This window comes from Thunnus maccoyii, chromosome 22 (genome assembly GCF_910596095.1).
Source record: "Thunnus maccoyii chromosome 22, fThuMac1.1, whole genome shotgun sequence".
In the NCBI taxonomy this organism is placed as follows: Eukaryota; Metazoa; Chordata; class Actinopteri; order Scombriformes; family Scombridae; genus Thunnus; species Thunnus maccoyii.
Window position 1 is genome coordinate 25,145,791 of NC_056554.1, and position 27,462 is coordinate 25,173,252.

At 39.4% G+C, this 27,462-nt stretch overlaps 2 protein-coding genes and 2 non-coding genes across 7 annotated transcripts; 1 reads left to right on the forward strand and 3 right to left on the reverse strand.

Moving 5' to 3' along the window:
- Positions 1-965: 965 nt before the first annotated feature.
- On the reverse strand, positions 966-12,653 carry LOC121889603 (nephronectin). The gene is made up of 13 exons (XM_042401686.1): positions 12,096-12,653; positions 10,655-10,755; positions 9,467-9,559; positions 8,579-8,698; positions 8,226-8,345; positions 6,248-6,382; positions 4,934-5,008; positions 3,615-4,442; positions 3,174-3,257; positions 2,156-2,254; positions 1,884-2,070; positions 1,708-1,792; positions 966-1,621 (listed from the first exon to the last, which is right to left on the reverse strand). Exons 1-13 carry the CDS (start codon positions 12,167-12,169, stop codon positions 1,535-1,537), a joined length of 2,088 nt encoding a protein of 695 aa, XP_042257620.1. The 5' UTR covers positions 12,170-12,653; the 3' UTR covers positions 966-1,534.
- Positions 7,046-7,117, reverse strand: trnaw-cca. Its single transcript has one exon. It is a non-coding gene; the product is annotated as a tRNA-Trp (tRNA).
- Positions 7,516-7,587, reverse strand: trnaw-cca. The gene has a single exon. It is a non-coding gene; the product is annotated as a tRNA-Trp (tRNA).
- On the forward strand, positions 12,222-27,032 carry LOC121889593 (atrial natriuretic peptide receptor 1-like). 4 transcript variants are annotated; one of them, XM_042401662.1, is made up of 24 exons: positions 12,222-12,296; positions 13,510-13,681; positions 14,421-14,532; positions 15,195-15,327; positions 15,455-15,587; positions 16,009-16,113; positions 17,166-17,268; positions 17,826-17,971; positions 18,064-18,136; positions 18,602-18,746; positions 19,074-19,160; positions 19,256-19,399; positions 19,618-19,739; positions 21,122-21,260; positions 21,373-21,421; positions 21,590-21,691; positions 22,159-22,278; positions 22,470-22,563; positions 23,462-23,549; positions 23,623-23,762; positions 24,323-24,475; positions 24,566-24,664; positions 25,887-25,978; positions 26,075-27,032. In XM_042401662.1, exons 2-24 carry the CDS (start codon positions 13,646-13,648, stop codon positions 26,270-26,272), a joined length of 2,613 nt encoding a protein of 870 aa, XP_042257596.1. In that variant the 5' UTR covers positions 12,222-12,296; positions 13,510-13,645; the 3' UTR covers positions 26,273-27,032. The 4 variants fall into 4 exon arrangements, with proteins under 4 accessions (XP_042257596.1, XP_042257599.1, XP_042257597.1 ...); XM_042401665.1 differs by having other exon boundaries at positions 25,871-25,978; positions 26,075-26,165; XM_042401663.1 differs by lacking the exon at positions 12,222-12,296 and adding an exon at positions 13,300-13,340 and having other exon boundaries at positions 13,499-13,681.
- Positions 27,033-27,462: the final 430 nt, after the last annotated feature.

The window sequence follows — 27,462 nt, forward strand, 5'->3', positions numbered from 1 at the left end:
ACACAAACAAACAAACACTCTGCTGTGTTTGTATTTAGTCTGTCAGGTTTTAAACTGAAACTCTGCTGCGGAAACAACAACAGTTTCTTTCTCCTTCTCAGGAAGAGAAAATTCATCTAAAAACTGTTGAAAATATTAAACAGGAACATTTAGTTTACAGGATTTATAGTGAGATAAAAAACAGCAGCATGTTCCTTTAAATCAGGGGTTCTCAGGCCCACTTCTGACTGTTACAACATCAGAGGACCAACTTCCCCAATAAACGTTCATAAACGTAACATAACAAATAAAACTGGGCTGTAAATATGTGTTATGTCAGTTGTAATGATTAAGATAAATACTTCCTCAGTGAGACACTTGGGCTTCTGGGAAATAATAAGATCAAGTCATGGTGTGATGGATGAGAGGCTGACACACGGAGTAGCGTTCAAAAGTTTCTCAGTTTGTTCTTCGCTTTTGATTTCCGCTGTGTGCAGCACACACAGCGGAGCATAATATGACAGCAAAACGCAGCAGAGACTCTCACACACTGAGCTAAAATTAAACAAGTACACATACATTTGGTAAATAACATAAATAAAGACGGTCTCTACTGTGTTCTGCTGTCATTAATGGTCGCTGTCTCGCTGCTTCTCTGCAGCGCATGCGGTGCTGAGTCCTCCGGGTGTTTGCAGCGCAGCAGAGGAGAGCAGCGTGACCATAAATGACAGCAAAAACGCAGCAGAGACTCTCACACTGAGCTGAAATTAAACCAGTGCACATACATTTGGTGAATAACATAAATAAAGGCGGTCTCTACTGTGTTCTGCTGTCATTGATGGTCACTGTCTCGCTGCTTCTCTGCTTCTCTGCAGCGCATGCGGTGCTGAGTCCTCCGGGTGTTTGCAGCGCAGCAGAGGAGAGACAGACAGCGGTGGAGAGTTGACGACGACTAAACTCGTTATGTTACTGTAAGTACGATAAAAGCTTCACGAGTAAAAAGCCAAGAAGAGTAATTTATCAACGTAATCGGCGCAAAAGATGGACAAATGATGAAAAATATTGCAGTAAAGAGTGTGATTTGCATCACAACGATATAAACGATAGAGCATAATATGACATGACAGACATTTTTCTCTCTTTACACGATATATATCATCATATCACACTAGTTCATCAGTTCACTTTCAAACACAGCTGATAGAGACGTGTCTTCTAACAGCAGCAAAACGCATTCATCTCTACCTGATGATGACGGGATATTCATAACTGGTCATTGAAATTATACATTTTAATTCAACCTTTTTTATTTATGTGAATTTTTGAGCACATTTAGATATAAAAATAACTAGCTTTGTAAATTACCAACAAAAATAATTATAACCGTTTAGCAGTACCACTGCCTCAGCGGCCCACTAGATGGCGCTGTGAAGCCCACTGGTTGAGAAAAGCTGTTTTAAACTGTACGAAGGTCCTTGAATCGTCAGTTTTGAAAAGTCTTAAAGTGAAACTGACGCTCTGTGAGGACGCTTGGGGTCCTCTTACCGCTGTGATGTCATCGACACGCCCCCTGTCTCAGTGTGACATCATCAACAGCGATTTGTCCTCGCTGTCCTTTCCTCCGCTCGGCCTTCAGCAACACCTGCACACACACACACACACACCTATGATCAACGCCGACACACATGCTAACACAGAAAACTCGTCTTTAGGTCACGTGTGTCTCACCCTGTCCAGAGAGTGTGTCGTCAAGGTAACCTGTGTGTGTCTCCAACCGTGTCCACCTGTCCTGCTCCAGAGGGCGGGGCTATACCTGCAACAGCCAATCAGGAACAAGACTTCACCAATAAGAGAAAACAGATTTAACATTTTATTATCATTATTTTAATTATTTTCTCCACTACCTTTGTTCTCGTCCCTTTTTACGGACAAACAGCTGCAGCACGCCCACGTGATGCCCCGTTAACCAATGTGAGAAGGAGAAACAGAGGTCGCCGTGGTTCCAGGGCGGGACTATTTGGACAGCCAATCGAGCGCCACGGATGCTCCTTTGTCCCTCCTTCAGCTCCGGGACGGACAGGTAACGCACACCTGAGTGACAGAAAACAACAATATAAATGAATATAAGAGTTTTTAACATTTATTAAGACTTAAAATATTATTGTGTGTTTGTTACCTGCAGAGTTGTGAGCAGTTTCCCAGTGCAGGTCTCCGTCTCTGTCGGACATCCAATCACACACCCCGTGATCAAAGGAACAGTGAAGAATACCGACCTCTAAAACGCACAAAATAAGCAATAAATGTATGAAACCGTCCTGGAGTTCAAGACGAGTCATCAGAAATATTCTTACAGGAAAAGAAAATAAGAGATTTTTAGGGATGCACGATATTGGATTTTTTGCCGATATCTGATACGCTGATATTTCCAACTCATTGTGGCCAATTGCCGATATATGCACATATTTTTTTTCCAGCTGACTGAGGAGACTATTATGCATGCAGGCATAGATTGTATTAAGAATGATCAAGAAAGACAATATATGAAGAATTTAGGAAGACTGGAGTTCAGGAGCTCAGCATTAAACCTGCCAAGTGGGTGGAGCAGTAGAGTTTTCTTGCTTGTGCAGCCAAACATCGCAGCACCTCGATGGACTGTTCGGGGCTCGGTGGTCCAGTTGGATCCACATGGAGAGCCGGGGCTAACGTTAGCTGGGAGGCGTTAGCCGCAGCATGACCGGAGGGAAGAACAGCCAGCTAGACTTCGCTAGCCTCCCAGCTAACGTTAGCCCCGGCCCTCATGTGGGGCACCGAACCCCGGTTTGTTATTCTGGTTAAAGTGGGAAGAAGCAGTGGGTCTATTGGGCAGCTTGAGTGAAGTGGAGCCTGCGGAGGAAGCACCGGGACCGTCAGGATGACACAGTCCATCAAGGGAAGCACAGTCAGGCGGAAGAGGAGATGGCGACATATCGGCCTCTCATAATCGGCAGAATTCCCCAGAATTTGCAGATGCCGATATTTCATTTTAGAGCTTTTATCGACCAATACCGATGACGGGCCGATAATATCATGCATCCCTAGAGATTTTAACATAAAAATACTCAAAAATGATTCTTCTGTCATATTTAGAACGTAAGAAAAGATAAATGAATAAATCACAGCATCTTTTAGTGAAGATCTCTGAAACAAACACTCACCTGGATCATCTTGAGCCTCGTCAGCTGTGTTTCCCAACTCAATGTCAAACTCCCAAACCTGGTTATTATTCGGATGGCGAGGGACTGCACACACACACACACACACACACACACACACACACACACACATCACAACCATAACTAGGGCTGTAAATAATGATTATTTTCTCACTTTTTATCACTTAATAGTTTGATCAAAAATAGTGAAAATTTCCCAGAGCTCAAGTTGACGTCTTCCAATGTCTTGTAAATAGTCTAAAACCCAAAGAGATTCAGTTTACTATGATAGAAAACAGCAAATATTCACATTTAAGTAGCTGAAAGCAGCTTTAAAATGTGATTTTAATGATCAATCAGTTATCAAAACTGTTGCAGATTCATTTTTTGTTGATTGATCGATGATGACGATAAACCATCAATCACTGTTTGTCTGTTACTCACTGTGCACGTCTCCTCTCTGTTTGTGCGTCACGTCCTTGTTGATCCCGTTGTTCACCGTGGTCGTTGCCAGGGAAACGGTGGTGGGCATCGTGGTTGTCGGGGCAACCGTGGTAGCTATTGTTGTTGCTGTTGTAGTAGTTGTAGTATCCAGTTCAGTTGTAGTTGGCATAGGAGCAGATGTACTCGCAGTGGTGGTAGTAACAGGTGTTGTAGTAGTAACAGGTGTAGTCGTAGTAGTAACAGGTGTAGTAGGTATTGAAGTGGTGGTTGGAGCAGCTGTAGAAGGAGCCAGAGTGGTTGTTGCTATGGCAGTGGTCGTCGTAGGGACAGTAGTTGTTCTGGTGGTTGGCTGAGCTGTAGTGGTAGTAGTAGTAGTAATAATAGGTGTAGTTGTTGTAGTAACAGGTGTAGTCGTAGTAGTAACAAGTGTAGTCGTAGTAACAGGTGTAGTCGTAGTAGTAATAGGTGTAGTCGTAGTAACAGGTGTAGTAGTAGTAGTAATAGGTGTAGTCGTAGTAACAGGTGTAGTTGTAGTAGTAATAGGTGTAGTAGTAGAAGTAATAGGTGTAGTCGTAGTAACAGGTGTAGTAGTAGTTGTAGTAGGTATTGAAGTGGTGGTTGGAGCAGCTGTAGAAGGAGCCAGAGTGGTTGTTGCTATGGTAGTGGTCGTTGTGGGGACAGTTGTTGTTGTGGTGGTTGGCTGAGGTGTTGTAGTAGTAGTAGTAGTAGTAGTAATAGTAGTAGTAGTAATAGCAGCAGTGGTGGTGATGGGAGTTGTAGTTCTTGTAGTTCTCGGTCTCTGCGGCACCAGAGTGACTTTAGGTACCGCTGTGAGGAAACAGACATAAACTCAGGACTGATTTTCAGCCTAAACTAGACTTTTTTACGGTGTGTCAGATGATTTAAAATGATTTTAAAAGTTTTTTAAAGTTACAAGAACTGTACCTCTATATATAGATCTGTAGGAAACATGTGATGTATCTGAGCAAAGCATTTAAAGTTACACAAAATCACCAGAGTTTACTATGACTTTTCTTAGAGAATACACACAGTATCAATACAAACGGTATCAATAACATACAGATGACAACATTTAAATAAAGAAACAACATAGCATCAATCAATCACAGCGATTGGTGACAAGACAACAACATAATTAACACGTATTTAGTTAAAAGGTATCCAGTAGAGAGCTGAGGGGTCTTCAACTGGTTTAGTTTCCATGGTTACATACATAATCCATGCATTTTGGCTCCAGAACAGGTCACCTCACCTGCTGACGAGCTACATGAATGTTGATGAAGAGGAGCTGCTGTTACCTTTACAGCTGCCGTCTTTACATCTGCACTTCGGAGACGTCGGATTCAGAGAGCAGAACGGCCGAGAGTCCTTATCTGATAACACAGAGAGAGAAACAGATTATTGTTATTATTATTGTTAGAATATCGGAAAAAGAAGCAGGTGACGCTAATTCTCCAGTTGGCACGACAAGATGACGTCATTAAAACTGTTTCTGCAGCTTCACCAAGTTACATTTTATTAACATTTTAAGACATTTTAATACCAAATAGAATGCATTAATACCTGTTTCACAGTCAAAGTATGAAAGATATAAATAAAAAACATTAGTGATCATAAGGCTTAGAATTATTTACCAAGTGCAATGTGAAATAAATGTCAATTTATTTAAATTTATTTCAGTATTTAAGTCAGTATGTAGCAACAGAAATGGGGATTTTAGAGCCAGGCTAGAAAATATATTTAAGACCTTTGTGAATAAAATAAAAATAAAAAGACTTTTACCACCTTCTGAGGCCTTTTTTTAAGGAAACTTAAATCAATCCTTTATAAGACTTTAAAGACCTGCAGCCAAAGCTCAAATGATGTAAAACATGATGGAAATATGACGTTTCAGTTAGTTTCATGTATTGATGTGAGGAAGGTTACAGTCTCCTCATCATCGCTTCACACCGATCTGATGTTTTCAGCTCTTCAGTGACGTTTAAGTCACATGATTCATGTAAATCATCTTTTATTCTTGGACTGAAACTGACAATTATTTTCATTATCGATTAACTGATTATTCATGTGGTCCGTAAATTAAACGTCCATCACAAGTTCCCAGAAGACAAAATGTCTTGTTTTGTTCGACTAAACCCAAAAGATGATCAGTTTATTATCACAGAGGAGCATTTAAACCAGAAAATATTCACACTGGAGAAGCTGGAACCAGTGAATTTGAGCCATTTTTGCATTAAAAAAATTATTCATTTATCAAAGTAATTGCAGATTAATTTTCTGTCGATCAGCTGATTTTTTGCAGCTCTGATTTATTCACTGAGTTCACACACCAACTTTTACATCTCAGAGTTTTCAGCGTTTCTGTTCAGTTTTTTTATGAGTAGATTGAAAATGTGAATAAAAACAGGTGGATGGAAACATATTTACAGTCTCAGTAAACACATAAATGTTAAACTGTTGAGAAGACGAAGGTTTTTCACCCAACAAAATTCATTTATATGACTTAAAATTGTGTTTTAACATTAAACATTGTTAAATATTGTACAGTAATGCAGCAAAGGTAAGAAACTATATTTGTTATTTTCAGGATCTACAGTTCAGAGTCGCCTCACCGATGCAGCTGTACCGTCCGTTGATGTACGTGAGTTTGAAGCCGAGGTGACATTTACACACGAAGCTCCCGAACGTGTTCACACACTTCCTGCGACGAGGACACACACCTCCGCCCGACACACACTCATCGATGTCTGCAGAGAGAGAGAGTTAGTGAAGTGTGGGGTCCACTTACCAGCCAAGACCTCCCAAAATGGGAAAAACACCCGTTAGAAGCATTTTATAAACACCTCCAATCTAGCGACCCCCAGTCCTACCAGTACAAAGCCCTTCAGTGCCACCAGTTGAACAAAGATCAGAGGCCCCTCTGCCAGCTGCTGCTGAAGCCACACACACCAAAAACAATCTGACCCAACCAAATCATCTCAAAACAAAAAGAAAATTATATCAAATATTGGAATGAAACCACAAAATCACAAAGTAAATTAGAATTGTATTTGACCCTAAATAGAGAGTCCTAAAACTGCTATAACTTTATTGTACGTGCTTTTACTAGTCAACTAATCAGCTGAAAGAAACAAAAACTATGGGGGAAAAAATTCTTTAAGATGCCAATTTGCATGTAAAGTGCAAAAGTTTCAGCACAACAATTTGAAGTAAAAGATGTTGATATTGAATCATTTTTTGCACGGGTTGTCTTTGAGAGTTTGAGGATAGATTGTTTTAGATTTTAGAAGCACTGTGCAATGAACATATCAGTAAGGCAGCAGGCTGTTACCAGAAGAACTGGACAGTTGGACGTATAGACAAAGTTGTTTCTTGTGAGTGCAACAACACATGTTGCAAAGCTTAAATTTTGACCCTGACGTGATTTGAACACGCAACCTTCTGATCTGGAGTCAGACGCGCTACCGTTGCGCCACAGAGTCTGTTTTAAACCTTTAAAAAGTCAAATAATCAGCTGACAAAACAAAAACTAAGGGGCGAATAAAAACATTTCGTGTTTGTCATCAGTGCAACATTACAACCTTTATAAAGTTGGAGGTGAAAGTGGAGAGAGAAAGAGGGCTGCTTAAATCACTTTTGAAATGCTATGCAGTTTGGAAATGTAAATTTCAGCAGTTCAGTACTGATCTGAAAGCAAAATTACTGATCCTGAAGTGATTTAAAACCAAAACCGTCTAATGAGGAGCGAGACACACCACTGTAACGTCATAGTGTCTGACAGCAGCAGTTGGTTCACTGATCAGGGTTTGTAGATACTATCTGTATAATGTCCCCTGTTCAGCACCACAGAGTTCAACATAAAGGACAGGGATTCCCATATTGACCCTGACGTGATTTGAACACGCAACCTTCTGATCTGGAGTCAGACGCGCTACCGTTGCGCCACAGAGTCAGTTGCAAGCTTCTAATTAGTCAAATATCCCACTGACAAACCAAGAACTAGAGGGAAGGATAGGAATAACCATTTTTTTCTTTGTCTATTTTCTTATTAATATTGTTTTGTGCTGGTTGTCTTGGTGGAAGAGGCAGGCAAAAAGATTTTCATAGTTCTTAAAAGCAATGTGCAATGACTGTATCAGTACTGTAGCAGACTGATCCCAATCTTTGACCAGGTCATGTGGGTTAAAAGTCTTTACTTTTCTAAAAGTAGACTTGATGAAAATTAGGAGGTGAACTTCTTTTACACACAAACTCATCAAAAGTTTTCAAATTATAAATTGAAATTCAAGTGAATGGGCCCGAAACTTGCATAATTTTGATGAATTTTGATGGCTATAACTTTATTGTACATGCTTCGGTCGGACCAAACTTTTACATGTTTGTAAAGTCAGACCTGTCAGCCCAGGTCTGGAGACATCTACATGCCTGTGACAGAAGCCCTTGGACTGCACCGCGCCCCCCCAACGTGCGCAGGGGTGCGAAGGCCCGTTCGACGCTGCTTGCAGCTTTAATTTGAATTTGAATTTGAGACAGAGATTGAGGATAAACTACATTTCATTCAGCATCTCTGTATTGTCTCCACTGACTGACCGACACAGGTGCGTCTATCGGGTCCCAGCCGTAACCCTGGCGACGGACAGGTGCACCGGACCGCCCCTTTGATGACCTCACAGCCGTACTGACAGTTGGCATGGTAACAGGTTCGAGCATCTGTGAGTACAAAGTAAGAGAAAAAAAATCAAAGTGTGAATAATTACTTCACTCTGAATCGTGTGTTTTTATTCCTCTTGACTGTTTTTAACATCTTTTTCTGTGCTTGTTTATCTGCATCTGTCTTTGTTTTATCAGGTCCAACCAGTGTAATGAAAACATGTAATGTGTGTGTGTGTGTGTGTGTGTGTGTGTGTGTGTGTGTGTGTGTGTGTGTGCGCGCGTGGACTCACTCCTGCAGCTGCCGTCTGGTTGCAGCATGTATCCATCCAGACAGAAACACTTGAAGCTGCCCGGCGTGTTCATGCAGCGATGCTTACAGGGCCGAGGCTTCAGACCACACTCATTCAGATCTGACACACACACACAGACACACACACACACACACACACACACACACACACACACACACACACACACACACGGTGGGGAAAGGGGAAGGAATTAAACATTAAACTGGAGGCACCTTTTCTCCGTTTTAACTCTTCTTGTCAACTTGTTGGATTAACCTTTGACTTTCTGCCCTGCAGGTCATGTAGAGCATTTCAAGTGTGAGTGTGTGTGTGTGTGTGTAGTGTTATATTACGGAGTGTGTGTGTGTGTGTGTGAAGGCTCCAGTTTAAAGCCAGATGTTGTTTTATAGTCAGGATATGACTCATAATGAAGCCTCTAATCAGGAGATTAACCCCGTGTGTGTGTGTGTGTTGGTGGGTGGAGAACGTCTGTGTGTGTGTGTGTTTGTTGTGGTCTTGGTTTGGAAACAGCAGCGTGCTTGTGTGTGTGTGTGTATGTGTGTGTGTGTGTGTGTGTGTGTGTGTGTGTGTGTGTGTTTTGGGGGTCTTCAGGTAAAACACGCCTTTGCAGGTCAAACAAGCATGACAAGAATGTGTCTCCTGTCTTTTTCTCAGAGGCATGATGGGAAATCAAATGTGTGTGAAGCTAACGCACACTCGACTGTTTGTCTTATTATACTTGTGAGGACGCTCAGTGACATCATGAGGTCCCAAACCTCAACCTGAATCTAACCTGAACTCTAGAAACAAAGTCTGAACCCTCGAACAGACCAAAATGTCCCAGAAATATACTCACAACAACCAATATTCATTCATACACACAGTTACCTTGGTTACAGGCCTTGCCGGCGTATCCCGGGTGACATTTGCATCTGTCCGGTCCGACACACTCTCCATGTTTACAGCCCTGCTGACAGTGAGCTGCACACACACACACACACACTCAGAATTTAAAGCTGTTGTTTTACATCGATTAAAGGAGACAAATTCAGCTTTTAGTGTGTTTCTGTTATTTATTTCCTGTCCTGATGTCGGATGTTAAACATGATCAAAGTTCCTGCAAGTCAAAACTCAGGGCTTCAACCTGCTGTGAACGCTTCGTTTGCACCAGGTTTTTCTACCTTGCTGACGTGGGCTCGTCACACATGCTCATAAATGGCTGCCCATCCTGTAGCCTTGGTTGCTAAGCTGGTTGCTAAGGTGGTTGCTAAGGTGTTTCCATGTGTTGCTCAGCTCCAACATGTGCGGATGGATTTGAGAAGTTGACATTTGGAGTAAAGAAGGAGACAAAGAAGTGAAATCCTGCTACTATAGTTTGCTTCCTGAAAGCTGACCAATCAGAACAGAGTGGGCTCATCAGGAGGCGGGGCCTTAAAGAGACAGGAGCTAAAACGGCCTGTTTCAGACAGAGGCTGAACTGAGGGGCTGCATAAAGGACCAGTAGAAGATAAATAAGGAGTTTTTAACTGTAAATCATGTAAAGATATTCCAGTAGAGCCCCAGAATATAAATATAGAGGCTGGAGATGTGCAGAATATGTGTCCTTTAAACAAGGGCTGTAGATTCTGTCCTTCATTTCTTACAGTGTAGTCTTGTTCAAAGAGAATTTCTTCAGTGTTAATATGGAAATTAGGAACGTCAGTATTAAAACAGACTGAAAACCTGAATCTATCCTTTAAATTCATATACAGCTGAGTATATGTAGGTAAAAGTGTGTTTTTATTTGTCTGAATGTATTTCTGTTCATATAAAAACTTTAAATCTGTACAAATAAATCAACTTAACTGCACTCTGTAAAAAGATAAAACAAGTTTTAAGTCTCAAGGTGATTTGAACATTTTGCTCCGATGAACTGGAAAGAAGGAAATCTGAACACTGGTTGCTGGTTTGGAAAATGATCAGCGGTATTGAGAAGTTCACAGGATTTGTAATAAATCGGCTAAATCTGGTCAAACTACAGTTTTTGGTCAGTTCTTGTTGTTGTTGTTGTTGTTGTTGTTGTGTATGTGTCCTCACGTTGACAGCGTCCCCAGTCCATCGGTCTCCAGCCCCAACAACACTCCACACTGTTGCCATAGCGACAGAGACCACCGGACAACACCGCCTGATCCGCCCAGCTGCAACACACACACACACACATTAACACACACACACACATATATATATATATTTACACCTTCTCGCCACAGTTGAGGCGTCTACAGAGATTCATGTTTAGTAGAATAACTTGTTTCTGCATCAGCTGATCGTCTGCATGACTGCGATGAATAAATATAGTAGGAAAGTGAAATAAGTGGAGGGTGAAATCACTCTTTGCAGCTGCAGTAAAGTGAGCAGCTGACTGTTTAGTTTCAGTGGGCTTTACTGGTTCAGACCGGCTGCAGTGTGTCAGTTCGCTCTTCGTCTCCTGTTTCCACCTGCCTGTCTGAACATGAATTATATCAGCGGGGGGACGAGAGGGTGGTGAGCTCTGCTTTTTCCACACGTCCCCCCCCCCACCCACCACCACCGCCACCACCACTACATACTTTCTCTGGTTCCCGTCACGCTTTTCACCACTTTTGTCCTCCATCTGTCCCAGTTTTTCCATCAATATTCCCTCTTTGCTATTTTGTCCTTCCTTTGACACCATCCTGACGCTCAATTTCATTTCAGTTTCAATTTCAGACCAGTTTCTTAATGAAAGAATACATTTTTTTTTTATCAGTCTTCCTGCATTTCTCCCAGTTTTCTTTCATTAAAAAGTGTTTGATTTGTCTTTATTCTCCTCTTCGTCACAGCTCTTCTCTCTACGTGTTTATCTAATGACTCGGTGTGTTTGCGCCTGAGCCAAAGCAAACTTTACAAAGCAGCTAGAGGAAGAAAAGACAGAAAAAAAACTGAAAAATTACAGTTGATGCCTGTGAAACAGTGGTGGGAGATGTTTTCAGATTATTTACTTCAGTAAAAGTATTAATATCACAAAGCTGTTCCATAAATGTAATGGAAAAAAGTTGCAAAAATGTGCAACTACAGAAATACAACTAGTGGGTTTTATTTTCTATCTTATGTTACATAAATGTTTTTAATATGTTTTTTATGCTCATTTTATGTCTTTTTTTCATGTGAAACACTCGGTTCCTGTCATTTCTTTATTGTAAAGTACTTTGAGCTGCATTTCTTGTATGAAAGGTGCTATATAAAGCTTATTATCATTATTATTACTACTACTTGAATACTGTAATAATATCTACTCAACATATTGTTAGTATGTTTGCAGTGAAAGACACCAGACCAATTAAATGTCTCCTTATTATTAGTGTTACGGATAATTAGTGTAAAACACCATAAATCACGTCAAAGACACGATATATTCAGTTAACACTAAAACATTTTATGATCCAAAATAAAGTCGCTTTAAATTCAGTATTTATAACATTTATTACTGTTTGATCCGTATGAGGAGATAGTTCCTGACCTGTCGTAGTCCTGCCCCTGGATCCACGTACAGAACCAGGACAGCAGAACCAGGCTTACCCGGGTCAGCAGCATCCTTTAACCCGGGACACCAACAGGGCCGGTCCGGTCCGGTCCGACCCGGGACAACAAAGAAAACTAGTATCCACCTCTGGAAACGGTTTGAAACCACATCGCAGCACCGAGGTGTTAAAATAGAAAAGTAAGTTAAGTATTAAAAAAAAAAACACGTTAAAACGCGCAGTTTTTACATTCAATTAGTTTCTGAGGTGGAAAAAAAAAGTTGAAATCTTCTCAGAATATTTTTAAAAAGTAGACGAAGTACGAGACAAAGCGTCGGTAAGTTTCAATAAAACACGTAAAACGTTTCGTTAAAGTCGTTTTTGCGGTGAAAAAAGGCGTTAAAACGTTCTCTGCGGTGACTGGGTTCGTGCACGAGCGTTCTAAAGGCTGGAGAAGAGAAGCCTCCTCGTGCACTCGGTGATTGGTCGTTTAGAATTCGAACGGCTGGTGTCGCGTGCCGGTGGTCGGTGGGTGGGAGGCACGAGGGGAAGGTCTTCTTCATCCTCACACACATACACACACACACACACACACACACACACACACACACACACACACACAAAGTCTGCTGTGACGTGAACACAGACGGACCTTTGGCGCGTGTGTTTTTTCGCTCCTGTTGACTGTAAACATCTCGAGCTCATTTGTCAGGAAATAAACTGCAGACATCATGTAAACTGTCTGTGTACGTCACACTTAAAGCTACTCTGAAACACCTGAGAGTCACGATAATATACATACACAAATACATAAACCTCACAGAATGGAGGAAGTTTATAAAACATTTCACAATACACACGAGCAGAGGTGGAAAGTAACTAAGTACATTTACTTAAGTACAGTTTGAAGTACTTGTATTTTACTTGAGTATTTCCATGTGATGCTACTTTCTACATTTCAGAGGGAAATATTGTACTTTCTACTCCACTACATTTATTTGACAGCTTTAGTTACTTTTCAGATGAAGATTTGACACAATGGATAATATAACAAGCTTTTAAAATACAACACATTGTTAAAGATGAAACCAGTGGTTTCCAACCTTTTTGGCTTTTGACGTCTTACAAAAAGCAGTGTGTAGTCGGGGTCACATTTCACATGTCTATGAGTTGTTAACAGCTCCACCAAATAGTGATTTTTCCCTCTAAACTTCTCGCAACACACAGAAAATAAACTGATGAAGGTTTGTGATCCAAAACTTTGTTCCCAATAAATCTTTTCTACCTGTAAATGAGGAAGACTGTGGTTCTTTGTTGTACTATAGATAACAGTGTATTAACATTAGCAGCCACTAGAGGGCAGAAAACATCCATCAGCTCCGTGTTTAAACTCTCTCTCTAGTCTCTCTCTAGTCTCTCTTCCCTCTCTCGACCATCCTCCAGCTCACACATCAGTCACTCTGGACAACAGATCACAGGCTGAAGACGTCCAGGACCACCTGTCTGTCTACTTGTCTCCGTCTCCGTCTGTCTGTCCATCACCTGCAACATGAAGACAAGACAAAGACTTTGGTTTCTGCTCTGGGTAAGAACATCTGAGGAAATAATTATCTATGAATTTAGGATTTATTGGGATGAAAACTGTCAGATTAGTGACAGACTAAGAGTTTGATCTGAACATTTTGAACATTTAATTATTAATTCATTAAAGGAAACAAGTGAATGACTGTATTTCATGTTTCTTTTAATCAAATCTAGTTTACTGTCTGGTCATGATGCTGTCTGATCTGCATTTTTTTTTTCTAAAATTAATTTCTGGTGATTTCTGCTGCAACTTTACCGTAATTACATTATTAAAAAAAACCTTTCAGATTGAAGAAAAACAGATTTTATACCCACATTTTTTATACTTATGGTTTTATCATCCTCATCTGTATTAATTTTTATTAATCTATATTAATCCAGAAGTTTTGTTTTGTTGATAAAAGCCTTTCCTGTCTTTTCTGTTCATTCTAAAAACAGTGAATATGATTTACCGTTTAACAGAAACTGAAAATTAATCTTTATTGGCTTAATTGTCTTTGTCGTTGACGTTGTCAAGTATTTGTGTTATCGTGTGTTGGACAAATCCTTTTCTTCCTCTCAACCGTAATTTAAATCTATAAAGTCAAATCAATGTTTGTATTTTATGTTGGTCACAGTCACCTGTTTTTACTTTTCATCATGTCTCCAACAGTCGTGGTTACTGGTTTATTAGTGGATTTATGAGTCGTCAGTTCTTTGCTCCTGGTCATTGATCACTAGTGTGTGTGTGTTGTTTCCAGCTGTGTGTTTGCTGTGTTGGTCCTATGAGCTGTTGGCACGACCTGGATAACAGCGAGTACGACTGTTGGCCTCTGGACAAACCCAACGAAAGCAACATGATCGACTGTGGAGGTGAGAATCTGAAAAAGCAGTTTGAATTTTTTGTTTAACATTTTTAATATAATGACATTATTTATCATAAAGTATCAAGTCTTTATTAAGGAGATTGTAGTAAACTCTAAAAAAAAGAAAAGACTTGTCATCAGTTTAATCATAATTTGTTATTTGCTAGATTATATAAATTTATATAAATGAAGAAAATCATTTCTATACTTTTTTGGGGGGAAGATTGATACTCAGCAAGTGACTGTGATTAAAACACATCAGAAGCATCCTGTAGATTTTCAGTGTCTTTGTTAGTTTAAAAAACAAATCTGGTGATATTCTGTATTTTTCTTCGTGTGCAGAGTCAAACTGATCCACTAACTGGTATTGTGTGTGTAGCATAAACCCTGATGAACCATAGACCTCTGTTATTGTCCAGAAACAATAAAAACATATCAATGAGTCTCAACGCTGCACTGGATGACATGTTCCTTCATTAACATAAACTCTGCTATCACATATTAAATACCACAGAAATAAGGCTCATTCTGAATCTTAGCTGCACTCTGAGCTAAAATTTTAACATGTACCATAGATATTCTGGTTTCCATAATAACCAAATTAAATACTGGTCAATTGTCTGATTGCTGGTTAATCTCTCTCTCTGTTATTCTGTGTCTCTCGCCCAGGTCTGGAGATGGCCTGGGTGGTTCGTCCTCCAGAGTTGATAAAGAGTGGAAAAGTGTTCAGCGTCACATACTCGGTAACGGCCCAGGACTCCTTCTACCGCTGGGCCGTAGAAAACCACATCTTCAATAACAAGTTAGTAGACCTGTTTATACTCCACTAATGATTGAACTGGATTTAAACCAGACTGACTAGCTTAAACTTCTCTACACTGTAAAAAACTAGATTCTACTGAACTGGTCTGGTGTGTTTGTGTGTTTAGTTCCATAGAAAACGCCGAACAGGCTCGGAGGTTCTGCGAACATCACGACTGTCCCGCCAACTGGAAAGACGCTGACGGAGAAAACTGCTGTATTCATCACGCTAACATCCACTCCTGTCCGCTGGGATACATGGTACAAATCAGCACTGCCTAGTATGATGCACACATTTGTTTCGGTCTGAAATGCTGTTGCTCTAGTTCAACATCTAGTGGGTCTGAATGTCGTATATTGCACCTTTAATGGATGAATAACTAATTCTAATAAAAAGCACAGTTTTAATTAATACAATTACCAATCATTTCATGCAATTGGGCAAGATTAAAAATCTCAATAAAGCCATTAAAAGCCTTTGTAAATTCAAGGATTTGTGGAGCTGAATCTGGTTTGTTCTGGAAAAGTCCTGTTCACTGTCTAAATAAATGACATTTTAAAAAGAAATTAAACCAATAATTATTAAAGAAACTAACTGTGGAACAGTTTAAAAGACAATAAAGGTGTGAGTCAACAAAATGTTTAGTTTGAACATGGATTCACTACGTTTCGCTTCTGTCAGACATCAGAGAGCATCTGTGGTCCCTGGATTCCTGACGATGGAAAAATCTTCACACACACCATCTCCACCTCCGGCAAGATGACCCAAACCAACTGGACCGCCAAGGTAACACACTCACAAGTCAAGTGCGGTTTATCTATACAACCTTATATTATATTCAGTTTCTCTTAAGGCTTTATGAGCCCGACCTAGCCAAAGCGCTATATAAAAATCTCCTCAAAAAACAGAAATAGCAGAACCAAACAGAGACAAGTCTAAGAGTCAAAAGCCAAGCTGTACTTAGGCACTCCTGTGCTTTAAGCTAAATGGTAATATTAGCATGCTAACATGCTCAAAATGAAAATGCTAACATTTGTTTATTAGCACTAAACACAATGTACAGCTAAAGCTGATGGGAATGTCATTAGTTTTGCAGGTATTTGGGTATAAACCAAAGACAAATTGAAATTTTCACCAGATGGTGGTGCTAGATGAAAAGTCAGAGGATCACTAAAGTCATTAGGATTCATTATCCAGGCACTATGAATGTCTCTGCCAAATTTCATGGCAATCCATCTAATAGTTGTTGGGATATTTCAGTCTGCACCAAAATGGAGCACTGGTATTGTGATCTCTAGAGCTGTGCTGCTGGAGTAGTTAAAAAACATGAAGGGGGGGGGGGGGATTCAAAGAGAGATTCCCTCCTTCTGTGACTGGAGGTGCAAAGCTAAAGGTGGCAAATGGCCATTGTAAGAAATGAACAGAGAGTTGTAATAGTTAGTATAAACAAGTATAAAGTACAAAGTACTATTGGACTTACATAGTGTTTAGTGCTGTGCGGTATGTAGATGCACAAGAACCATGTAATATTTGGAGTAGACTCATGATCTTGGTTTGGCTCCCTTGTTATTGTGTGCAAATGACCAAATTTATAAACTTTCACAATTTAATTTAAAACTCATGAAATATGTTTATATCATTATATGCAGATGATACACTTCTTAATGTCAATCATCAATCTTGATTCCAATTGATACTCCATACAGATTACTCAACTCCAGCTCTTGAGGGGACAACCTCCCAACTTCAACCAACTGACTTCAGTTACTTCTAAGTTAAACTTCAGCCTTCACATCCTTGACTGTTGTGCCTTGTAAACCCATTGCTCTGTCTTACAGGTGGTTCTGGTCCATGCTGGCCTCACCTCGCTCATTGCTCACATACGTGTTGGTCGAATGCAGGTTGCTCTGGAGGCCAAGAGCACTGTGCTGCCTGCTGTGGGTAAGTTTCCTCCGGATGACTTGCACAATTATTGAAACAAATACAACAAGGGTCATATGACTGACAAAGGCAGCTGAAAGCAAGTGTTTGGCATTTTATGCCTTTATTAGATAGCTTACAGTAGATGAGGTGACAGACTGATGGGAATGACATGCAACAAAGGTCCCCGGCTGGATACGATCCACATACATCAGGATTCATGGTTGGCACCCTAACCACTAAACCACGAGAGCACTCCCTTGAACCTCACTTTGGCCAGCTACTTGCTCCAAACATAAAGAGGTTAATCTTATGTGGTTATGTTTAAGTGTTATATGACAAGTTTAGCAAAAAGAACAGAAATAGTAATCTTTAGGTATCAGAAATGATTATCTTTGGGTTTAAGGTTATACCTGGGTTTGGTGTGGTAAAAGTGGAGGACAGACAGTGATTGAGTTTTTTAGCTATCTCCAACAGTTATATTACCATCGTCATATTGTTCCAATAGTCCAAACATAGTGTTGACATTAATGAAAATATCAACAAGTAGCTACTTACTCCTCTCTCTCACCTCTAAGTTTGTGGTGATGGAGTCTGTGAGGAGGCGGAGCTTTGTTCCACCTGTCCAGCTGACTGTGGTGAATGCCCTATGACCCCGACCACGAAGCTGGCCATCGGCCTGCCGCTGAGCCTGCTGTGCCTCTGTATCATACTGACCGCTGTGGTGAGAACTCGCACAACACAACACAAATACGCTGACAGAAACCAAAGTAACCCAGTAATAAATATCAGTCGGTTAATTTGTCTTGTGTGTAGTGGCTGCGGTACCAGAAACAGAAGCTGTTGTGGGATGAGAGCTGGATCATCGACTTCACTACGATAAAACATGGTATTGCTACAATCCAGATCAAACTGCTTGAAACCAGTTTATTCTGCAGCAAAGTGCTCTGAAACTGGTGCAAATGGTGAGAAACTGTCCAAAAGAGGGCTGAAACAGATCTGAACTGGTCTACACTGAGCTGGAACTTGACAGGTTTGGCACTGATAACAAGTTTAATACAGATGGCCTTACACCGGTTTTAACAGGTCTGAAATGTGACTGTACATGTCTAAGATGGGTCTAAAATGGCCTAAAAATAAGTTTAAACTTTTCTAAATGCATTTGAAATAGGTCTGAAACCAGTCCACAACTTTAAAAAATCTATTTTATAACCTTTGTGTCATCTGTGACCATAAAAAAGAAGGAATCCAACAAAAGTTTCAGTTTTTCTGTTGACATTTTTGAAACTTATTCCAAATGGTTTCATGATGTTGGTAGAAAACATTAACTCACATGAATTCACTTTCTCTACAGATCAGGAGGCTCGTATGACCATGGGCAGTATAATGAGCGTCCCAGTGGGCAACAGTGACAGTAACACCAGCTGTGTGACTGCTCTCAGCTCCTGTACGGGACAACCAGGGACCCGAAAAACACCTTTCACCTGCACTGGGATATAGTACGCCTACCCACTTAATTACCTGTCTATTTAAACCTCATTCATGCTGTCAACACAGTTCATGCTGCCAGTTAGGAGTTCTGACTGGGTTTTATTGGAAGTGTGGCAAGAACAATACCCAACTTTCCCCGCCAACTTTTGGTACCAACTAGAATTGGAAATTAATGGGGGTTTGGGGCAAAATGCCCCTAAAAAATTTAAATTGCTGTTGAGGATGTTAGTGAAGGGATGCCTGATTGATTTAGAGATTTACAGACAATTCTCAAATGTTCCTGAGTGTTTACATGTTAGAAAATATCTTGTATTAAAAATAATCAACTTCTCTAGTGACGGCAGGACAGTGGCCATCAAGAGGATTCAAATAAAGTCTTTCTCTTTCTCCAAAACCATCAGACAGGAAGTCAAACAAGTCAGGTAAAACACACACATACACTCGTCATCCTTTTCTACCTAATATGAACCTTTCATATAACACGTATGCTGTTCTGACTCTCTCTGTCTGTCTCCAGGGAGCTCGATCACCCCAACCTGTGTAAGTTCATTGGCGGGTGTGTTGAGGTGCCAAACGTTGCCATAGTGACGGAGTACTGCCCAAAAGGAAGCCTTAATGATGTCCTTCTTAACGAGGAGATCCCGCTTAACTGGGGCTTCAGGTAGGCACACAAACACACACAATAACATGTTTATTTAATTAAAATTACAACAATTATTAAACATTAAATGTTTTTGTCACTGTAGTGAAGGTTTGGACTAATCATTAATTTAAATTTCAATAGAGTGAAAAAGGTTCATTTGGGTTATTTTTCCCCCCCCCGCTAAATAATCACTAGTTTTATACATTATTAAATCATATTCTGTGTGTGTCTGCCAGGTTTTCCTTCGCCACTGACATCGCCAGAGGGATGTCGTACCTCCACCAACACAGGATCTGTCACGGCAGACTCAAGTCTCTAAACTGTGTCTTAGACGACCGCTGGGTCTGCAAAATCACCGGTAATATAAATGTGTGCTGTAGTTTAACCGTATATACTGATATTTTCATTAGTTTTAGCTTTCATTGTCAAAATAGAATATCTGTGAATGTATCTGAGTTTGCTCTGAATATTAAAAATAAAAGAAAACTGGCAAACATATCAATAACACAAAAACCCAGTTACAAAAAAGTTAAAAGTGTTTTCTTGCAGCAGGAAACACAGAATCCGGTAAAAAGTAAAATCTGCTCTTTTTAAAATGTAAAATCTAGGTATTGTTGGTGAAAATTATTAGATTTATTATCTAATATTGTATTACATTTTACATCAGAGGGGCTAAAGCGTTAAATCTTCACCATTTAGAGCTGCTGCTAGATTTTATAGACACCAATTAATTGAGCTATAATAGGCTAATCTCACCACTCAGTTACACCTTCAAACTGTTCATAGAGACCAAAAACAAACTTCCTTTAGTTTGTCTGAATAACTGGATAAGAAAACTAAAATCCACAAACAATAAAGCCTCTAGAAGTTTGGCTTGAAATAATAAAATGCATATATAATATCAAAGTTGAGTGTCTCATTAAGCATCAATAAACATCTGAGAGAAAAAAAATGTTCATAACTATTAGAAAAACTAGTTAAAAAAAAACAGCTCATTTTGCTGTTCAGACCATTTCAAGACAGTGTAGGCCTGGCAGATCACGTTTTGATTAACATCTCCCTCGTTTTGATTGAATCTTCCTCGTTTTGATTGAATCTCCCTCGTTTTGATTGAATCTCCCTCGTTTTGATTGAATCTTCCTCGTTTTGATAGAATCTCCCTGGCTACTGGCAGGTACTGTGAGTTGGACAGTGCTCGGTTTCGGCTCGTTCATTTTCAACATGGCGGCCGGGTCCCAAACTTTCTCATATTAGAGCTAAGCAGTACACTAAAATATGATTCTGAAAACATTTGAGGCGAGAAATAGACAATGCATTAACAGAATACTGATACATATTTGTTTAGCTCTGCCTAGTTTGACAGTTTGATCTGAGTTTTGTGAGCCATGTGTTCTTCCTCTGTTTCACAACACATTGCTGAGAACATGAAGGGAGGAGGGAAGTATGCAAAATGATTGGTTTGCGCAATTAATTGTGTCATTTTCGTAATAAACGTCCAAGCATAACCACGTCCAATTCAAATCCAATATCAGGAAAGTTTGTATTGAAACTCATTTCTAATCTTTTTAGGTGCTTACTATTATGTAAATAAGACCCCAAATTACATAGTTAGAAGGCTGTTGTGGATTTTGGTTTCCAGTGGCTTTAAGCTTTTCCTTTAACCTCACAGGACATCAGAGATCGACTGTCCGAGGTCTCTGGAGTTCACTGATTGGAGTTTTATTTTCTCTCTGCTGTCAGATTACGGGCTGCAGATGTATCGCAGGGAGGAAGAGGGGGAGCCTCTTTCCACCTATCAGCAGAGACTCATCGAGGTGTACATGCCCCCCGAGTTTCACAACTCCAACATCGAGCCGACGTTGGCTGGAGACGTGTTCAGGTAACGCATAACTATGTCCACAATGTGCCAAACACCGACCAGGTCTGAATCCTAACATGTAATCCTTCATCTTGTGGGGATCAACTTTACAAGTCTCTGTTTGTTTTTCCAGTTATTCCATCATTCTGCTGGAGATAGCTACTCGCAGCGACCCCGTCCCTGTAAGTAACATCTGGTTCATTGGCATAATGTGACTTAGTTTCATCATATAGTCTTTATCTGTTTATCTGTGTTGATGTTTCTTTGATCATTTATTATGTGTTCTGCCTTCTTGGTCTGGTCTTGAAAAATAGATTTGTAAATGAATAAAAAAGTACTTTGCTGTGCAGGTAGAGGAGTCTAATCTGGAGTGTGCCTGGTGTCCTCCTCTGCCTGAGCTGATCTCCAGTAAAGCCGACAACACCTGTCCCTGTCCTGCTGACTACGTGGAGGTTTGTTCACACTGTCCAAAGCTGCTTTCAACTAACCTTTATTTAATCCTTGTTTTATTACTGTATTCTTGTTTTTAAATGTTTTTATTGTCTTTTATATGTTTTGTTTTATCATTTCTATTCTATTTAACCATGCTAATTAGTCAGACTCAGAAATAAAACTCCTCAAAACAACATAAATCAAACTGAATGAGTCCAACAACAGAACTTAGCAGCTTCTTTCCCTGTGTTTGGGTTTTGGGTTTTGTTAAATCAAAATTATTTTCTGTTTTGTTAAAGTGAGTGAGGAACAGTGCTAATATTAGCATATTAGCTTGATACACTGATACAGTGAGTTACAACATTTTTAACTGTTTCTCCACAAATACATGGAAGTGTGTTTATGAACATTAGATGTGTAAATGTTACCTTTTCAACTGCAAGTTTAGCAAATGTTTCAATCTTTTGTCCTATTTGTGTTTCCGTAGCTGATCCGGCGATGTCGCTCTCATAACCCCACCCACCGCCCCACATTTGAACAAATCAAGAAGTTTGTTCATCGAATCAACCCAATCAAAGTCAGCCCAGTGGACATGATGATGAACCTGGTAACAACCTGCATCAGACACACAGAGGACATCAAATTCATCGGGACGATATAAATTTTGTTCTTATGTGTCATATACTATCACAGACATACAGTACATTGCATTCTCTTCATATGTTTAATATCATACTCTATTGTATTATATCATATGAACTTTTATTCAGTATAATATGGTCCAACTCTGTGTTTCAGATGGAGAAGTACAGTAAACATCTGGAGGTTTTGGTGGCTGAGAGGACTCAGGATCTGATGCACGAGAAACAGAAGACTGACAGGCTGCTATACAGTACGACACAAATACACTAACAGGATTTTTTATGTTAATCATCTTAAATTTAATTGTGTTGCTTCATGTTGACAATAATCATCTTCTGGTTTGGAGTTGCAGATGATAATATAACCACAAGGTTTTATGAACAATATTGGAAGTAACATTAAGCCAGCATCATCTGTATGCAGATGATATAGTTATCTATCTTGATGTTATAAGTTTAAAATCCAGCTACTACCAACATACAAACTGCCTTCAAAGATGAAACAGGCCGAAATGTTGTAAACCAATAAATGTTCCAACAGTAAGCGAGACAGATAGTCTGTGGGAGTTTTCTCATTTTTATTCAAGAGAGCTGGAGCCTCAAAATGCTTCAAGGAAATATTTTAAATGCAACAAAAACTAGACTAAAATATTTTTACTTACTGTTGGTTGAAACTAACACAAATCTAATCTAATCAAATGAATAAATTAATATACGTTTTTCTTATATGAGTAAAACTAAATCAAAATAATGTGGTTGTAACCTCCCAGAACATATATTGACTGCACTTATATAACGCCTTTCTAGTCTTCCGACCACTCAAAGCACTTTACACTACAAGCCACATTCACCCATTCACACACTGATGGCAGGGGCTAGCATGCAAGGTGCCAACCTGTGCATCAGTAGGAACTAATCATTCAAACACACATTCACACACTGATGGCACAGCCATCGGGAGCAATTTGGGGTTCAGTGTCTTGCCCAGGGACACTTCGACATGTGGACTGGAGGAACCAGAATTGAACTGCCGATCTTCCGATAAGTGGACGACCTGCTCTTCCTCCTGAGCCACAGCTGCCCCAGAAGAAGCAGAAAAATAATAAAGATATAAATATAAGGCTGTATGTGTGTGTGTTTGTGTTGCAGGTATGCTTCCTAGGCCGGTAGCTGACGACCTACGGCAGGGGAAACCAATGCAGGCTCAGAGCTACGTCAGCGCCACCGTATTCTTCAGGTACGAAAGACATAAAATGACTGCTGACTGTACAGGTAACTGACTGACTGAGTGTGTATATTTATGTGTGCAGTGATATTGTGGGCTTCACCCAGCTGTCCAGCAGCAGCACTCCCTACCAGGTCGTGGACTTCCTTAACAAGCTCTACACGACGTTCGACGACATCATCGACAACTATGATGTTTACAAGGTGGAAACCATCGGAGATGCCTGTGAGTCACATACACAGTTACCATTAGCTACTGCTGCTTCTACTAGCAAACAATATTCCCTGAATGAGACGTCTGTCCTTCCTTTCTCAAACTGACTGGACACTGGGACGTTGAGATTTTGCAAGTCAAAGTTCAATCAGATTGAACTCTGCATAAAACGATGGAGACAGGTCAATTCACAACCTGAACTGAATGTGTCTTGGCCTGTTCCACATAGACGGTAATGGGAACTATATTTAGATCTGACTGCACCATTAGGATATACAGTACCAGTCAAAAGTTTGGACACACCTACTCATTCAAGGGTTTTTCTTTATTTTAATTAGTTTCTACATCGTAGAACAATAGTGAAGACATCAAAACTACAAAACAGTAAACAAAAAGTGTAAAAAAAACCAAGATATCTTTCATATTTTTGATTTCTCAAAGTATCCACCTTTTGTTTTGATGACAGTTTTGAATGAGTACTACTGCCTCCAAAAAAAAACCTCTCTTAAGACATTTCAACAAAAACTGAGCATTATAATCTTCATGAAGGCAGGATGTCTGTCTGTGTGTAGACATGGTGGTGTCCGGTGTGCCCCGAGAGAACGGGATCCTCCACGCAGCAGAGATCGCCAGCATGGCTCTGGATCTGGTGGGCGTCTGTCGCACCTTCAGGATCCCTCACAAACCCAACACACAGCTGCAGATACGAGCTGGGATACACTCCGGTACACACACTCACACATACGCAAGCTGCAAATCAAAATCTCTTATTACATCTGTGTTGCCGCTACATTAATGTCTCTCGCTGTCTTTAGGTCCGGTGGTAGCCGGCGTCGTAGGGACGAAGATGCCTCGTTACTGTCTGTTTGGAGATACAGTCAACACAGCGTCCAGGATGGAGTCCACTAGCGTTGGTAATGCAGAAACATCTCAATATCACTGACTGACTGTTGATGCTAAAAGATCAAATTTATTTATTTAATTTTTTGTTAGTAATTGAACTGCTGTGTGTCCATTTAGACACTTTAAACTCTCCTCGGTGCGTTAAAGGATGATCCAATGTTTGAGATTTGAAAGTTGGCAGCTGAGCACAAAAATTTTTGAAGTTTGAGAAAAAAAACATTTTCACAATATTCATATTTGCTGAGTGTTTATGTCTGGATTTAATTACCTGTCTGCATAAAGGTATTTTCAGCTGACATAAATGCACACAATTATATTATTCTACAATATGCCTAAAAGGCAAAAATAAACATTTTAGTTATTTTTCATGTTCACTGATTTGTCATACACTGTAGAAACTAGTGAACCAACCGCAGGATAATGTATATGTATTACTGATAAAATAGAATTGCATGATATGTATTAAGTAGTAATAGTAATTTATTTCATGATGTCATTATTAACATTTTTTAAAATGTACATAGAGTAAAAATATCAATAAGACATTAAATTAAAAGGAAAACAACAAAAAAAAAAGTAAAAAGATGTTGGCTGAAGCTTTAGCTCATTATTAGGCTCCAAAAAAACAAATGTTCCATATGTTTCACAGTCAGAGATGGTCAAACCTCAGTTTAATATTCGTTTACCATCTCATTTTTAAACATTTGTTTTAAATTTGCAAAGCACACATCCTACACATTCTTAGTACTTTGTCACAACTATTCCACAAAATAAATTTAGTCAAATTAAATTATGAGTATAATTTCAAAGATGTAACAATTTTTTTATTGCAATAATAAAATATTTCATAGTTGTTTTCTTAATAAATTGTGTGATATATGTCAATACATTTTCATATTATAGATGGGAAGTAAAGAGTTAAAATTTTTGAGTAAGTTAAGCACTGAAGTTTGTTTTGTTTTCTTACTTTTGCATTTTGGGAGAAAATCTGTATTTTTACATCCAGATAGACTCATAAAGTTACTTTTATATATTTATTGTTTCATCTTTATTGTATTCAGTGCACATGCTACATGATGATAAATAAAATAAATACAACTTAGCCTTCACTGTGATGGAGAAATAATTTAAAACAAAGATATAGTCTATTTGAATCTTTAATAAAAATGGAAGGAATGATTAATATGTAATTTATAAACCATCCATGCTAACGTTAGCTCAGTGTCTCCACAGCTCTGAAGATCCAGTGCAGCTCCAGTGCGTTTTACCTGCTGGAGGAGATCGGCGGCTACACGTTGGAGTGCAGAGGGATGCTGCAGGTGAAGGTGAGCAGCCTACTTTCACCACAGTTCGGTTCTGTCGGGCAACTGGGAGCACTGGGAGCTGCCCAGTAACGCTCTGGATCTGTGTGTCTCTAACAGGGGAAAGGTGACATGGTAACATACTGGCTGGAGGGGAAGAAGACGTCTCTGGTCTCCAAGGATGTCAGCCCCGATGCCAAGACGACCAAACACGTCACCATGGAGACGGAGACGGAGATGGAGACGGAGAAAGAACGAGAGCTGTATTCATCCATGCCGGGGTTCCTGAACCACGACTCCCTCCTGGACCCGAACTGATCCCCAACTCTGACCTATGATCTGTTCAGCTGTCGTCAGTGTTTGTTAAAGTTAAAATGTGTTCGGTGTTACATTATCTGTTTAATTATGTGCCATTAATCCACCGAACAACAAGATCCCTGCAGCTAAAACACATTAATTTCCTGTTTTATAAGTAAATTCTATTATATTTTAGTTTAGTTCGTGGCTCCTGTTTTAATGTCTGTTAAAACAACAGTCTTGTCATAAAAATATAAAACATAAAATATTCATATCATTTTCATATTTGTTTGCTATTAAGCTACAATCAATTAAACCCAAAACTTCCTCTTTTATTTAGATGTTGATACAAAATCAGCACTTCCTCCATATTGACGTCGTCTTGATAAATTCAGTATTACGTCCATTTGTACTTTTTCCCCAAATGCTGTTAAACTACCACGAACAGTTAATTACAGTATGAAAACATTATTTCTGTTGAAATAGAAAGTTACAGAGTATAACTGATGTAGGTTTTTCAGTTATTAACTACTTCTGCATATTTTTAGCTACAGAAACCATTTAAATATCAAAACGTTCAGCTTTTTAAGGACAAAACTGCAATTATTCAGATTCTTTGTAACTTTTATACTTTTTAAGATTTCTAATGTCTGTCTATGGGAGTGTATTTATAGTCATTGATATTAACTAAAAGTATTCATCCTTCATGGACAGGTGTCTCATGTAGAAATGCTCAACATATTAAAACATGGTACCAACAGCGCCACCATGTGGTTGTTTATCACGTGTTTTATGTTTTGACCAATAACTCATCAACCATGAGGTCTATCAAAACAATATTTGCACAGTTTGTTCTTTGGATGAAGCTGATTCCACTGATTTAGGCCACGCCCATTTGTACCTATTAAATTCTTCCACCATTTTGGATTTTTTTAGTAAATACATTTTTTGCTTCAGTTGGCGCATATTTCATCTAATCTTCACCAAACTTGGTACATATTATATTTAGATGACCTTGAACTAAATTTATGAGCTCACTGTTTGTCTGTAATTGGTTACCAAACTTGTGAAGACGTGGCCTGATTCACTTAATGGGCCATAACTCTAAACTGGATTGCAGTTCTTCAAAAAATGTAAATATTCTGGTTGTTTTAAGTAATTATTTATTTATAATTATAATTATATAATTCATTTCATAACTTCATAATATA